The sequence below is a fragment of the Pomacea canaliculata genome, linkage group LG10 (assembly GCF_003073045.1).
Source record: "Pomacea canaliculata isolate SZHN2017 linkage group LG10, ASM307304v1, whole genome shotgun sequence".
NCBI classification, from domain to species: Eukaryota; Metazoa; Mollusca; class Gastropoda; order Architaenioglossa; family Ampullariidae; genus Pomacea; species Pomacea canaliculata.
The window spans coordinates 4,733,869-4,748,982 of record NC_037599.1 but is presented as its reverse complement, the minus strand read 5'-3'; the positions used below and the strand labels follow the sequence as shown (position 1 = coordinate 4,748,982).

Genomic DNA, 15,114 nt, shown 5'->3' with positions numbered 1-15,114 from the left:
AATGGAATGAGACACGTGCGACTTTGTGTGTGCTTGTTTGTGTTTGTGTCCGCCCACCTACTTATTTTTGTTCGAGTCGTGCGCTTGTAGGTTTGTTTAAACGAACAATAGTTCTTGCTTATACGAATCCGAGGCTGCTGGCCGAGGAGGAATTTCATTTTTGGCTGTAACACGGATGGTGTAGGCAGGGCAAATTGCACTCAAGCAGAGGGTGTCGGGTGCTGATTGGAAAGAACGAAGTAGCCAGCGGATAGACCGTACATGTACCTCCTGTACCCACCCTCCAGACACTAGAGAGTTGACTCGCGATCGGCATGACACTGACAAAGGTGTCTTAGCTGATCAGGTTTTATTTTTTTTTTTTTTCAATTTTTTCTAGAAACGTCTGAGGTATATTGTCAAATTTACACGTGTAAAGACGTGTTTATTTGCGTCTGTTTACTTTTACCCACCCAACACACTCTTGTAGCTTTGTGTCACGTGTAACAGGTGAGAATGATTTTTTAAAAATATTTTGGACGAGTGGCTTGATGGTTATCGAGCTTTGCTTGCCAACGCTGCAACAATATTGTTAAACTGAGCCGCTAGGCGAATCGCTTATAAAATATTTGCACCATTCAAAAAAAAAAAAAAGAAAGAAACAGTGTTCGCTAGTTAGGCATGCGTGAAACATACAAAAGAACTAGTTTGTTCCTTTTCTTCTCTCTCGGGGGAGGAAACTGTGTGCACCTCTCAGTGTCAGGGGGCTTAGTTATGGAGCACACAGCTACGGAGCGATTGAGAGAAGAAGGCAAGGCAAAAGAACTACGCATCTAAAGTTGAGTGTGGAGCCTGTAGAAGTCGCACCTCATAAATGCAAATTATGAGGTCGCCGGCCATCGAGGCTGAGCGTGTCAGAATGAAGAGGACAGGGAGGGTAAGTCTTTATTCTTCTCACAGTTGATGAAGACGATAGCAGACACTAGTGCTAGAACTCAGACCCTGGATACGACGAGGCGGAGGATTTCCGAGTGTTAAAACTGAGTGTAAGGTATGAGAGCAGAATAACAGCTCCAGCGGAGTGATGGCAAAGGTGAGAAGGGAGAATGCAAAAGAATTTTTAAAAAGTCCTGCTGCAATGATTTTAAAATGTGAATGGACGGACAGCTGAGAAGAAGAAATGCAATAAGTCGGAATGGTGGGATTGTGTGTCTGAAGTTGAGTTAAGTGATGCATGGTTGATGTGAGATGCGCAGTGGTGTACGACGCATTCCCGCGTGCATAGCTCGCTGGCGGTCCACGACTTGCAGCCCACCTGTTCCCCGCCACGTGCAGCCCCCAGCTTCCTGCCGCAGCGCGTGACGCGTGCCATGCTGACTAATCGAAGTCAGCAGTTCACTGCCCAGCAGAGAGGAAACGTCTGCCTCCGGGTCTGAAGAAATCTCATCACCCAAAAGTAATGGATCGAGCATCTGTTTGCCAGTCTGCTTCTCCTGTTCTGTGTAAGACCGTGGACGTGTGTAGGTGGACTGCAGTCTGTCTGCCGAGACCAACCTTAGCCTCTTGCCAAGTTCTCTGCTGTTAGTCTCGGCGAGCCTTAATGCAGTGACTAAACCGGAAGCTTTGCACACACCTGCCTCGTTTTAAGTAGTTAACTGGAAAATCGTTTGCCAGCAGTCCAATAACACAAGTTCGTAGTAAGACGAAAACACGTTTAGGGTTGATAACTCTTCGTAAACATCTTGTTTCTTCTGCTGTTTAACTCCCCCTGCAACATTTTCGTCATTCGAAACTCTGTGAGAGAGAGAGGAATAGGTGGGTGGTAGTTTTGAGTAGTCTGTACATCAGCTTAGCCGGCGTGGAATGGAGCCGTCACGAGTGCTGCCCCCTGTTGTTTACGGCAGCATCTGTTGTGTCAGATGTTGCGGCGCCGTGAGAGGGCGCATTCTCTGGTGCCTTGGTGTATCTGTTTGTTTGGTAGGACTTGCAGAAGTTATTAAGCGGTGTCCAAACCCAGCAGATGTTGTTTTACCCCTGGAGCTGTACTTATAAGGAGGTGGCAGAGATGCCATTTAGCTTACAGAAACAAAAAGTAAAATCCGGAGTGTGGACATCGCATGGTTATATACAAAGACATGACACTTTTCCCTCCAGTTCACGATTTTACCCTCGGTAATTACTCTCGCTTCCTTACTACGACCCGTGGAGCGCGGATTGGTCGTATAAAGCACTGAAAAATTGAAAGAATCACACAGAATTCTGAACTGATACCTCGTCCAAAATGTTTATGCACAGGCTTATGTTTACAAATCTCATAACACATCAGCTCTTTCTGTTCTGTTGCTCTGGATGGGTCCTCCTCCATCACTCACCCTATCTCCCAACTTTGCAAGTTGTCAGGATCGTATTCCTCTCGATAACACTTGTTGTTTCCGCGAGTGTCGAGTGCAGAATCGTGTGACAATGGCAGAAGACATTAGAGGCAGTGAAGGCCGTCTGTACCAACGGTCTTTGCTGACCGGTCACTTCCAACCTTTGGTTCGTTTCTCGCAACTGCCGATTTTTGGAACTCATTTTTGAGTCAGCATAGCAGCACCGTTGCAGTGTAATCTGGGAACTTTTTGCTTCTCCTAGAGAACCATTATTGTATGGGAATGCTGCATCGATTTTGTTTTTACCTTTTTCAAGGACGGTATCACTGTTGTCTGCTGCATCAATCGCAGGGCGGGGTGAGGATGAGGGTCAGGAATTCCCTCCCTCGAGGGCTCGCTTGCCGCTGCACATTTGTTACCAGATTGTTTGCCAGGCGATGTACCTCCAGTGTGAGAATCGACCATTTTGCTGGCAAGGGGAGAAGGAAGCGATAAGGGGGTCTGGAAGTGGGTGGGGGGATGAAGCGTGCTAGAACATTCTACCTTACCTTTTCCGGCTTGGACATGGCATCACCATGTGTTGACAGCATTAGCTGAAATGTAGATATGACAGCAATCATCACTCTCCCTTCTTGTTAACCCATTGAAATTGAAAGAAGCAAATAAGTATCATTGCCATGAGTACGTATGTGAGCTTTGTTCATTCACACAGGCAATCATGCACGCACACATGCATACATACCCACATATTGCATCTTTGAGGACTTTTGGATGCTGTTCTCGAGATTCATGGCTACACACATGCCCATTCCCAGAAGGAGGTCAAATTCGTGACGTCACGTTTGTACACATACTCTAATTAACATATGATCGCAGTTCTCTCATTGACTTGTATCTTGACAAGGTAAACGTGTCCTTGCAAAATCCGGACCTTTTATCTTTTTTTGTCCTCTATCTGTTTATCTGTTTTCAGCCGTTTATCTCGAGAACGGAAGGAAGCGGATGTGGTATTTATGAAGATTTAGGGGATTAGTATATGGCGCTGAGATTTACCGATTCATTAGAAACAAATTGCATTCACTCGACCTTTCAACACGAGTTTGAAGGTTCTTGCCAGTCTTTCTGCATGCGTTGCTTTTATGAAGTCATTAGTTTGGAGCAGTTAGTTTCTCGGTTGGTTTCTCTGTCAAGTTCATCTCATCTTGCCAGCAGCGGGAGTTGTCTGGCTGGAAATCGCAAGAACAAAATGCGTTTGTTAAAAAGGTGTGGCCCTTGTTCTACTCTTCAAAAATTACAGTAAAAATGTCATTAGCACATAACCGTAACGATTATCAGACGGTATAAAACTGCCAAGCTATATATAGTTATTCTATTCTAAATGATGATTAAAATTGTTTGCCATCCAAAGTGGTATCAAATGGAGAATTTTTCGCCGTCGGAAGAAATTGTTAAGCCATGTCATTAAATCAAGTTGTAAAATGTTTGTCACAGCCACATTTGAAGTGTAAAGACATGTTGATTGGTTCACACAGGCTACCTGGTGGGAGCTGCCGGAGAGGACATGGTGACAGCAGCCGACATGCCAGGCGCCGCCTCTAAAGCCGCTTTGCAGCAAAAACAGCTTCTGAAAGACATGAGTGAGTTATCTCATTTGCCATCAGTCTGCCTTTCTCTCAGTCATTTCTTTCTTCTCTCCATCGTTTTTATGCTGTAATTCCTTTCCCTCCCTTCCTTCTTCTCTTTGTCTCTCTTTCAGTTTCATCCCCCCCCCTTTGCAATGACTCTCTTCTGTCCAGCTTACCTACCTGTTTGTGCCATCTAGATATCCAATGCTTGAAATCACTTTGTTGTCTCGTTTCTTACACGGCTGCAGATGTCTTGGAACCCACCACCACCACCACACACCACAACCACACACACCATCTCTGTATCAACGTCGTTCTATGTGATGAATGAGACGTTTGATGGCCACTCATTCCTTGTGGTTTGATTCTAGTCAGTTAAACTCGGCAAATAGTTCTTCCATGTACTTTGAGGGAGAACAATTTGTAGAATCTTTAGATGGAATCTGGGCGCCACGAGCTTTTTTTTCTGTCCCACCAAGCCTCCCAAGTCCACTTGGCAAGACAATTTCGGACTCTTGTGTTCAAGGTTCGCTGCAGCCGAACTGACACTGCTCTCGGCCGTTTATCACCCCACCCCACCTCATACTCACCCTCCCACCCTTTCCCCACCGCTTCTCCGAAATTGATATTTAAGCTGATCATCAAGGCAGCCGCCTGAAGATGGTTCCATTCAGACGAGAGGGGCGAGAGCTGGAGTAATTACTCGCCAGTTTCCAGACCATCGTTCGCATTGCGTGCTTTTCGTCAACAGGCAACAACAAAGCGGCGATTATTTATTTGTAATTAATATTGGGTGTGCCGTGCAGGTTCCAGCAGGACCTGTTTGATGGGGAGAGCGAGGAAGGGAGGAGCTGTGCGTGTAGTGAAAGTGTTGCTGCCGAGGGCTTTGTCGGCAAGTCGCACACCTCTGTGTTGTTGTGTGCTGGGGTGTGTGTACAAACACAGGGGAGGTGGTGTGTGCTGGGGTATGTGTACAAACACAGGGGAGGTGGTGTGTGCTGGGGTGTGTATACAAACACAGGGGAGGTGGTGTGTGCTGGGGTATGTGTACAAACACAGGGGAGGTGGTGTGTGCTGGGGTATGTGTACAAACACAAGGGAGGTGATATTTGTGTTTATGTCTGGAAAAGTGGGGGAACGGAAAGGAAGTGATGGAATGAAGAAATAAAAGAAGCTAATGGTAGGCAGGAAGAGTAAAGAAAATGAAGAAAGAATGGAGGAAAAGGCGAAAGTATGCAGGAAATAACCAAAAAAGAGTGAATAAGGTATACAAAATTAAGATTAAAAAAAGAGAAAATACGTACTAAGCTCTTGGAAACTTTAAGTTGTTCTGCTTATTTAGTTAGAAGCAAGACGACTAGAAATAAACAACTGGAGACGATAGGTGATAGGATGCTAGCAAGCAGTGCCCTAGTCCGGTCTTATCACAAGTCTTCCACACAATTCATTCTTTCAAGCTGTGTGATCGTTATTTTTTTGTGTTGGTCTCAAACGAATCATCGACTCAGTCTGATTTTTGTCGCCGAAAACTAAAACAATTGTCATTTTATCCTTGTCTCCCTTGCTCGACACAAGTCGAAACCTTAAAAGTGTTTTTTGAAGCAAATTAGAAGTTTTTATGAAATTACTTTGAAGCCATTTACAAACATTGTATATTAAAATAAAAAAGTTTTTAACTTAAGACCTAAATGTGATTAAAACATGGAAATGTATTGTCCGGCTGAGCCCAGGTCTCTAGACTGATCTTGTCATCTTAGCTCGAAACGGTCTTGATTTTTGTTTGTTTGTTTGTTTCCAGGAGCACAAAACTTTGATGTTATTCGGTTCGCAACCTATCGAACGGCCTGTAAACTCCGCTTCATTCAAAAACGGACTAACTGTAAGTGAAGTCTCTCTTTTGCTTTCTGTTTCTCCCTTATTCCTTCTTTCTACAGTTAAGGTCTAAGTACCTGCGTGTGATGGTGGAGGAGGCCGGACAGCGCGCGCACCTCGTGGCCGTCTTGCAGCCTGGAAGATCAAAGCCAGCACCGCCCCCACTCTCCGATCAATGATTGAAGACTTGCAGCCAAAAATAGCCTGGAGCGGCCACCCAGCACTAACACAGCTAATAATGGCTTTTGTACACTCGCCAGTGACATATGGTGGTCAGGCGGTCTGTGTGGCTTTGATTTTAATTATCGGAGTTGGAAGGATTCTCTGGATTTAGTCCCCCACCCCCATATAAAATATCTAACTGCACTAACTTCATCTGATTTTAGCGGCGGGAGTAGTTCTGATAATCAGATGTACACAAGATACAGCAGACATGAACTGGAAACAAATTACAAGATAGCCACTTTGTTTATTTACTAGAAGGGGTACCCGGCGGTGACCAGACGGTGTCCCTTTTCTTGTCAGGTTGTCGACAGGTAGCGCCTACAGCGAACAAAATTAAATCTTTTCCCCCTACCATCCACAACTATGACCAGCCGTTGGGTGGGCATAGTGAGATGCAGCAATAGTAGTGAACGAGATTAAAAAGCAAGGGACAGAACTCCGCTTAGCGTTTATAGCGTAAGGGATGAGTTGTCCGCCGACGCACATCTGTCTTGCTCATTTATTATCTCTCTCCTTTCCCTGCTATAGGAAACCCCCTGCAATAATATTGGTGGCATACTTTGCTCTGGGTTGTATATATATAACATGCACCTAGCCACACTATGCGCTATTTATAAGATTTTAAAAATATCTGATAAGGTTATGGAATTCTACCAAATTTTAAAAATCAGTTATGTAATTAATTTACACAACCTTTTCAGCATAGAATATAATTTTCTTTGGTAAATACCTTGCTGTCTATTCAAGTTCTTTATGAGTTGTGCATTTGGATTTTATGGGAGACTCTTGTTGCAGTACATCAAGTAGACATCTGGAATATGATTGAGGCTTTTCGGGAGAATGGACTCAACTCCACTGATGCCCACAATGACCTAGGAGTAGGGCGGTTGGAGGCAGTCTTGACAACCGTCTTCACCCAGCTGAACAAGCGGTTACCTGTGGCACAGCAGATCAATGTGGAGGAGAGTGTGGGGTTAACCCTCAGCTGGCTGCTTAACACCTATGATAGGTAATTACCTGTGCTGAGAGGGGACAGTTACTGGATGTTATCTTTTTTTTAATCTGAGAAGCGATAAGATAATCTCCCATAGGCAGTCACATTTTAGATACACAGAGTTTTCATGAATTGTGTCAGCCATTTTTTTTTTCATGGAAGGCATACTAACAGACATGCCTTCTCTCTGTGAATATTTTTCAGGGAATCCATGGGACAGGTTCGCACATTTGCAATTAAAGTTTCCCTGTCTCACATGTGTGCAGGAAAACTGATAGACAAGTTGAGATGTAAGTGTGACTTGCACACACATTTTTTTTAAGTATGAAAGAAAGAAATCTCAGTTTAGTTGTAAACACTATAGACAAAAATCACAACAGTTAATAGATAGATGATGGATGAATGTGTGTGCTTGCAGTCAAAATCCCAATATTTGTGTAGGTACCTAGGTAATTAACGTAAAGGTATGTAAGATTGTTGTTGACCAGTGCATCTTGCGGAGCAAATAATAGTAATACTTAAAGTAATTGTTATAAATTGTCATAGAGACGTGTCTGCAAGTGCACACAAATGCACTAAAGTGCATGCATGTAGACACATGCACACAGAAACACATGCATCCACTTCTCTCTGTGCCATTCTCTGTCCAGTTCATGAAATAAAAAAGAAATGCAAATGAAATGAGACTCAAAGTGAGAGCAGTTTATTACTTACACTAAGTGCTGTACACCTTTATATAATTTGCACACATTTTTCAAAAGTAAAATTTGTATAAGTGAATACACTTAAGTGCTTAATAATAAACTTTGTTTTAAAATATGGTGTTAGAATTCAGTATGAATACTCTTACAGACATCTTCACTCAGATCTCAGACTCTAGTGGTCACATGATCTGGAACAAATTTGATGAGTACTTGCGGGAGTTGCTGGCCCTGCCCACTGCCATCTTTGAAGGCCCTTCATTTGGATACACAGAGTCTGCCTCCCGCAGTTGCTTTGATGTGGTAGGTGTCATATTCCGAGTGCTATTGTTATAATAAAACTTGTATAGAGACAGTGTGATTTACATTTGCAAATGTACGCATGCTGCTGACATAATTTAGACTTAGTGAAAAATAATTGTATTAAGTTTTAATTTATATTTAGTTGAAAATTGTAAAAGTGTGTTTACTGTTTGGAAAAATTTCTGTTGCATTGCAAGTCTCAAATGCATTTAAAAATAAGTTGACTAAATTTTTTTTTCTGAAATATCAAATATTGAGGTTTCTCATGTCATTTTTCTTATGTGGACAGAACTCAAGGGTGAATGTGAATGATTTTCTCAATGTAATGATGGCAGTGCCTGGGCCACAGTACTTAATGTGGCTACCTACGCTGACTCGCATGGCTCAGGTAGAATCAGGTAAGCTATTATTAGCATGGGTTAGGTAGAATCAGGTAAGCTATTATTAGCATGGGTTAGGTAGAATCAGTACAGATACTGTTGCCTAACATGCAAAACTGTGTAGGATCACATGTCCCCTGGTTTTTGAGGCTGTTAATACTGGCCTTGACCTGTTGTAAAATTGTTAATTTCAGTCATCCATCCTGTTCAGTGTGAGGGATGTCACCGAGCTTCCTTCACTGGATTCCGCTACAAATGCCAACAGTGCTTCAAATATAACCTGTGTCAGGACTGCTTCTGGAGGGGACGCACATCTGGCATTCACAATCCTGATCACCAGATGAAGGAATACACAAGCTATGTAAGCTGCTCACCTCTCCGCAGTTCTTATTCCACTTGTTTCCAAACTTTTTCATTCATGCTGTGCAAACTGAATTCTTCCACCTTCCAGTGCTTCTTAAAGAAGAGTAAACATTTTCCTTTAGCATTTGGTGAGTAATGACCTATCGCATTTTAAGTCCTTTAAAAATCATTTTAATAGTAGTGGTTATTGATGGGCGTCCTTGTTCCTTAATCAGGTTAGTGAAAGGGAGGGAACGTTTTGCTTGTGACTTTCGCAAGAGTTAAGGTTCATTGAGGCACACAACCATTTCAGGACAGCCTAGTGCTAACATGGTTGACACTTTGATGTGATAGCAAGAAGGAGATGAAGGAACCAAAATAAAGGGACTCAATGTTAAAGGAAAATTGACACTTCAGGATTTGAGGATTTAGTTTAAAGGTTCTGATAAAAGTTCAGTAGTGCTAGCAAGCCACAATTGTTTTTCTTAATTTTGTATATTTCAGCGGTCTAACACAAAACAGTTGGGTCATTCTATAAAGAAGTCATTTCAGTGTGCACCTCACCAGACCAACCATAAGCTACCCCACTTTCCAGAAGCTCCAGAAAAGACAATTGACTTGTCTCATATCGTGTGAGTGCCTTATTCTCATGCCTTTTAGTCATCACTTGGTGTGCCTAGACTGGAACATTGTTTTTGATAACAGGCAAATCAGTAAGTGCCCTGAAAGTTTTGCAAGGAAGAGTCACTGGCAGAGGTAGTTCACAGGATAGCAGAGCTATTGTCATTGTCTTATTCTTGCTGACAAGTTCTCTTTAAAAATCCACAATAATATTTCGGCATCAATAATCTTTTTAGTGTCTTTCTTATTTTTCAGACCTCCAACACCTGTGCCACTTCACAATGGGTTTGGTGACCGATCCATTTCCCAGTCAGCAGACCTCACCTCAATAGACAGTAGTTCCAACACACGAAGGTTAGTAGTCCCAGACCTTTATTTTAAAAGCAGTCTTGTCAGCCTGTTACCTGTTATCATGCTCATATTTTTGAAAGGTTACAAGGTTACTGATGAAAGTAAAAACAATTTATCGATTTTTATGAGACAACACATGTATATCTTTATATGATTGTGTACATATTATGTACATCCTTAAATCAAAGTGAGCTTGCATTCTTACACTGAGGATGCTTTTGTGTGCAGGTGACTCTGCGATTCTGATCTTTGCTTCTCTTATTTAATGTAAAATATTATGAGAAACTAAACTACGAGTCTGACACAAGCTTCTCAGTTTATGCTATTGCATGTTTGGGGAGAGATTCAACATTACCAACTGTGAAAACTTTATTTATGTTTTACTTTGATCTGACTCTGAATATGTTTTCTTTCTCTCTGTAAATGTTTCAGCCCTGGAAAGTTCAGTGCGAGTGTTGACTCTTGTCGGATAGATGATGAACATCGTTTAATAGCCAGATATGCTGCTCGACTGGCTGCAGATAGCCACAATGCTGTGAGTCAAGCTTATTTTTCCCTTCAGTGCGGTGTAGTTTATCTGTTTGTCTGTCTTTACAGCCTTCCTCTGTCATTGCTGACTGCAGTAATAATTTTCTCCTAATCTCCATTCCCATGCACACATCAAATAATTGTTATGTCCAGACACACAAGCGTTCAAGCACTTGCAGAAGTCTGTTACAGCAATTTTTCTGATTATAATTTGTTTAATGTACATTAATTTTTCATTATTGTGTTGAGATGAGACATGGACATAAGCACATTTCACAAATGTCAGTTTGAAAGAGGATGTAATACAAAGTTAAAGATAGAAGCATTCAGAAGGGAGACTATGCCTGGGCCAAGTTTGCTCACAGTTATCATCAATCACAATGGCAGGTAATTCAGAAAGGTGAACTTAGCTTAAAGGTCAGTCTGCACGTATTTGCAGCAAAAAGAAAGATGGCTGGTTAGTGTTTGATGTCTTGCGCTGTCAGCAACTAAATTTTTTTTTAATGTGGTCTCTTGCAATCCTATTAACAGCTTGAAATTAAGGCAGAAAGTCCAGAGAGAATTAAGTTATGTGAAGCAGAGATGACGACCGACCCTAGATTGCAGTGTCTGGGTGACAGTCACTTTTATGTTGTGCCACCTGACACCTGTAAGGATGTGAGGTGAAAAGACAATAGTGAGGGACTCTCAGAATACAATGCCAGTGGTGTGGTTTAAATGAGTTGAATAAAATACTACATAAGAAGTAATATGGTCAATTGCTACTTTCGTGAGCCTTGTATACAAAAATGTGTGTTGAAAACAGCAGGGAAGTCGGTAAGAATCGGGTCTGGATGGGCGAGCTCCTTACAATACGACAGACGAACAGTAGTAGTTTATCGCCAAGCTTGATGCCTCCATTATCATCAAAGATTCAACCTTGTGAGGATGATCCCCGCAGAAACGGTCATCAAGTCTTTCTGTTGCCGATCTGTCTCCCAGCACGGATCTGTGAGCCTTTACAAGGAGACAAGCCACCAGAACCCTGACATCACAGGAAGACAAGGCTACCTCCCCCTAAACAAACACCCCCTCTCCCTTTTGTATCTCCAGCAGCTTGATGACATCCATGGCAGCAGGAGGTTTGGGAAGGAGGCTTAGCGAGGGATTGTGATAGAAGGGGGAGAATGCTATCACCTGACTGAACACTGTCTGGGCGAGTGGCGATTGCGAAGCCGAGACACGCAGGATTGGGAAGTCATGCTGGAGCTTTCAAGGCTCATAATTAATTAATACACGGCTGCTGTCCAAAGCCATGGATAAAACATTGCCATTATCCTGGTATCCGTGTTCCGGAAATTGGCAATCGGCGAGCGGCTAATGAGCGGGTCTATATCCGCTTTCAATTAGTCGCGCTGAGTTTGCTCCCTTCCCGTGCTTGATTTTCCCGAGTTGTCTGAGCTGCTTAAGTGGCGTATCGACTTGGTAAGTGGACAGCTGTATGTCAGCCGCTGAAACGATGGAAGCCACCAAAGATGTTTTATCGCGATATAACACAGTTTAGAGTCGTCTTCCTTTTGTCCACATCATTCTTGATGCGGCGACTTCACTTTGTGAAATATTTATTTGTATGAACTACTGTGTATTGGTGTGAACCAGTATATTTGTTGATTGTTTATTGATTCAATTTATTGATCCTTAAAAGAGGACAAACGACGATGATTATAAAGTATTTTAGGCAAAAATATATTTATGTGAATCAGGATATTTGTGTGAAGCAGTATTTGTATTATGTGAACCAGTCTGTTTATTTATGTGAATCAGTTTGTGTATTTCAACGCGCTGCAGTTGACAGATTTACCTGCTTACGGTAATACAACAGTGTCCTATCACCACCACATAATCAAAACAGACAAGAAAAGACAATAAAAATGCAAACCTCTTGTCTGATATTCTCCGACTTTGACCGGAATATTCCCTTCGATTATGACTTGGTCATAGGCTGTATGTTACCGACAACATTCAGCACAGTTTTCGGTCTTCAAAAACAACAGTTAACAATTGTTGCTGTTCCATAATCAAAGGTTTTGCAGAAAATTCTCTATGGCTGTTTGCGGGTAAGCTAGTCCATGCAGACAATGGTGGTCATTGCTGGAGTATAATTCAGCACCGCCTCCAAAGTGCTTGGATACTAGTCTATTGACTGCTGTTACTTTCTCGACTGGTAATAAAACATTTATTGTGACTGGAAGTCGGTGTACAGGTTGGCAGGAGAGGGGTGGAAGAGGCAGTATAGTCTGGCAGAACAACACGTATTCAGTCCGGCTCCCCTGTGTCCTGAAGATCGAAAGGTCATGAACAGGACGCGAAGATACAGGAGACGGGGAGACAAACCCCGAAAACAAGCAGCAGTTCCCTCCCATTGCCATTCTTCTTCTGTCCATGCTCGTGAAGATTCTATATTGTGCGACAAGACAGTAAGTCTACAATATGTATGCGCTGTTTCCACGGGATTCTTTTAGCTGTTATTTTCTGTCAAAGGGTAGGATCAGCCATGAAAACCTCGGGAAGTCATGCGTCCGGGAAGTGTGGCGGGCCAGGCACTAGAGTTTGTTTTTCCTGGGTGTGAAGTGGTCTTGCAGAAACACACTGAAAAAAACCACCATCATTCATAATTATAATTACTGTTTTGTGCACTCTTCCACTTTAAGTATCGCTGTGGTTTTAATTGTGACATTTTTTATGGCCAGAAAGACTAATACTGCCAATGGCCTAAAAAAAAGCACACAAGAAAGAAACCGCCATTGTCTTGCATCTGTTTAATAATGTAATGAATTGTAGATGACATTTTATGCAAATTATAAATACGCAGGTTCCATAAATTGAGTGTCAGTCGCTGGTTCAGACCAAGGCGGCAGTGGAAGCCAGGTGGGAGGGACTGGGCGCCATTTTAAAGTCGTCTGCTGTAACCACCACACCAGCGCCGCACTCACCCAGGCGGCTGCAGCGTTCGATGACCAGCGAGAGACGATTGTGATTAAACAGTCTGAAAATTCTAACAGTATCGTGCTCGGTGCTGACAGTTGTGACTGGCATGTTTGGGTGGCCACCTGATAGGAGTTTGCCAAACACGATTGTTTGTCCAAGGTGTGGTGCTGCGCCATGTCGTCGATGTTGTAGTCCTGCTTCCTTTCAGCGCTCGACCAGAGTTCAGAGTGGGGTTACCTCCGTGGTACCTCCATGTCTTCTTCCTCAAGTTTTCTTGTCTTTCTCTTTCCACCAGCTCCGTTTCCAGCTGTCGAGCTGCTGGATTCGTCAAGTTTTTGGGGTTTTCTTTTTACATCCGCTTCAGCCGCCGCTTCCACTACTGTTTCAGCAGTATGTGTGTGGGTTGCCAGTGTTTCTAAGATGTAGTCTCTAAAGGTGACAGGCAAAAATCTTCATCTCTTCCCACACACGTCTGGTGCATGGTTCTTGAGGCTTGTCTGGTGTCATCCATCATCCGAATTTACTCATACAAATGACAGATTCTCTGTCTCTGTACATTTATTTGTGAACGATATTTCTTTTTATCTGTCTGGCTCAATTGCTTCTCTCTCTCCGTGGGATATATAATGGGTGAGAAACAACATCTCATTCTCTCTCTCTCACTCATCTACACTTTTTTCTCGTTTTCTGTCTCCCTCTCTCACACGCACACTTTCACTCTAACAGGGTGACCACGAAGTTTAAACACAATGGCGAATGTAAACAATTAAAAAGTATTCATAAATGTTTCGACTAACATCTTGAACACATCGAAACCAAACGTGTTATCACTTTTATTGACCAAAGTCTCCCCAGCCCTCGATTACTCCGCGCGGTTATGAAAGTAGTGCGATGGTGTGTTTCGCAGGTAGCTGGATTGTTTGAAGACAAAAGGAAGAGAGGGTGTAAGGGGTGGGGTGGGTGTAAATTAAGCACTTAGTCCATTAGAGCCTGCTTTCTCAGTGCCATGTCAAATCTTGATGTGAATTGAAAGCCCTTCTCCAGGCGACCAAGAAAACTTGAGTTCAGAATCTTCATTAGCAGATTGCTGACAGCCCATTAGAACAGTGATCGATGACCCAGTGATGGAAAAAAAGCGTTTCCAACTAATTTTGTTTTCATTTTCCTCTCTGATGCTGCTGCTGCTGCGTTTAAGCAGAATTAAATATTAACGTTCCGCATTTGCGCAGTAAGACGGAGTTCATTTCCTGATGGCGCCATCGCCATGAGCGTCCACCCTGGTCTTCAGTCGGTCTGAGTCTTTTGTTTCTTTGGCGCTCGATGAAAGCTCGTGACAGCCCCGCAGTCGCTGCAGGTGTCGGCAGCAAATGACTTTGACGTTGACAAATTGAAACATCGGTACTTTTGTTTTTTTGTAAACAAACAGGATTGTCGCCGCTTGGCAGCTGTGTTTGATGAAAGGAAACCTAGACACCAGCCCCGCAGACGGGAAGGGATGAAGGGGGGTGAGGAGGATAAACTGTAATGATTTGTCATTGGAAAGCTGCAACATCGCATCCAATGTATTCATTTAAAATTTCTTAAACAGCAAGTTGAAAATAGCAGAAATATCTGCACCCGGACATCGGCAGCCGGGTGCCGTGGGATTATAGCCTTCACCCAGCTCGCCCACAGAGAAGAGAGGGTGTGTGTGTGAAAGAAAGCATAGACGAAGCTCATAAAAATTTTCAAAGGAGGGCTTGTGGGAAAAAAAACAACACAGTAGCAGGTGGAAGCAGCAGAAGGATTATATCCGCGACACTGCTCAGGTAAGAAATTTATCTTCAGTAAGCCACTGGGTTTCTTAAAACATGG

General features: G+C 42.9%; 1 protein-coding gene across 6 annotated transcripts in view; it reads left to right on the top strand.

The window, feature by feature from the left end:
• LOC112573334 (dystrobrevin beta-like) overlaps nt 1–15,114 on the top strand; it is a 73,210-nt gene that overhangs the window by 18,957 nt on the left and 39,139 nt on the right. For 5 of the 6 annotated variants that reach the window (XM_025253598.1, XM_025253600.1, XM_025253599.1 and 2 more), the window contains 10 exons: nt 3,884–3,988; nt 5,775–5,855; nt 6,869–7,082; nt 7,272–7,357; nt 7,920–8,071; nt 8,361–8,469; nt 8,646–8,812; nt 9,298–9,425; nt 9,670–9,768; nt 10,198–10,300. In XM_025253598.1, the coding sequence (XP_025109383.1) occupies nt 3,884–3,988; nt 5,775–5,855; nt 6,869–7,082; nt 7,272–7,357; nt 7,920–8,071; nt 8,361–8,469; nt 8,646–8,812; nt 9,298–9,425; nt 9,670–9,768; nt 10,198–10,300 (1,244 nt within the window). Of the gene's footprint in view, nt 1–757; nt 917–3,883; nt 3,989–5,774; nt 5,856–6,868; nt 7,083–7,271; nt 7,358–7,919; nt 8,072–8,360; nt 8,470–8,645; nt 8,813–9,297; nt 9,426–9,669; nt 9,769–10,197; nt 10,301–15,114 lie in introns of those variants that run through there. The other variant, XM_025253603.1, reaches the window with a different exon arrangement.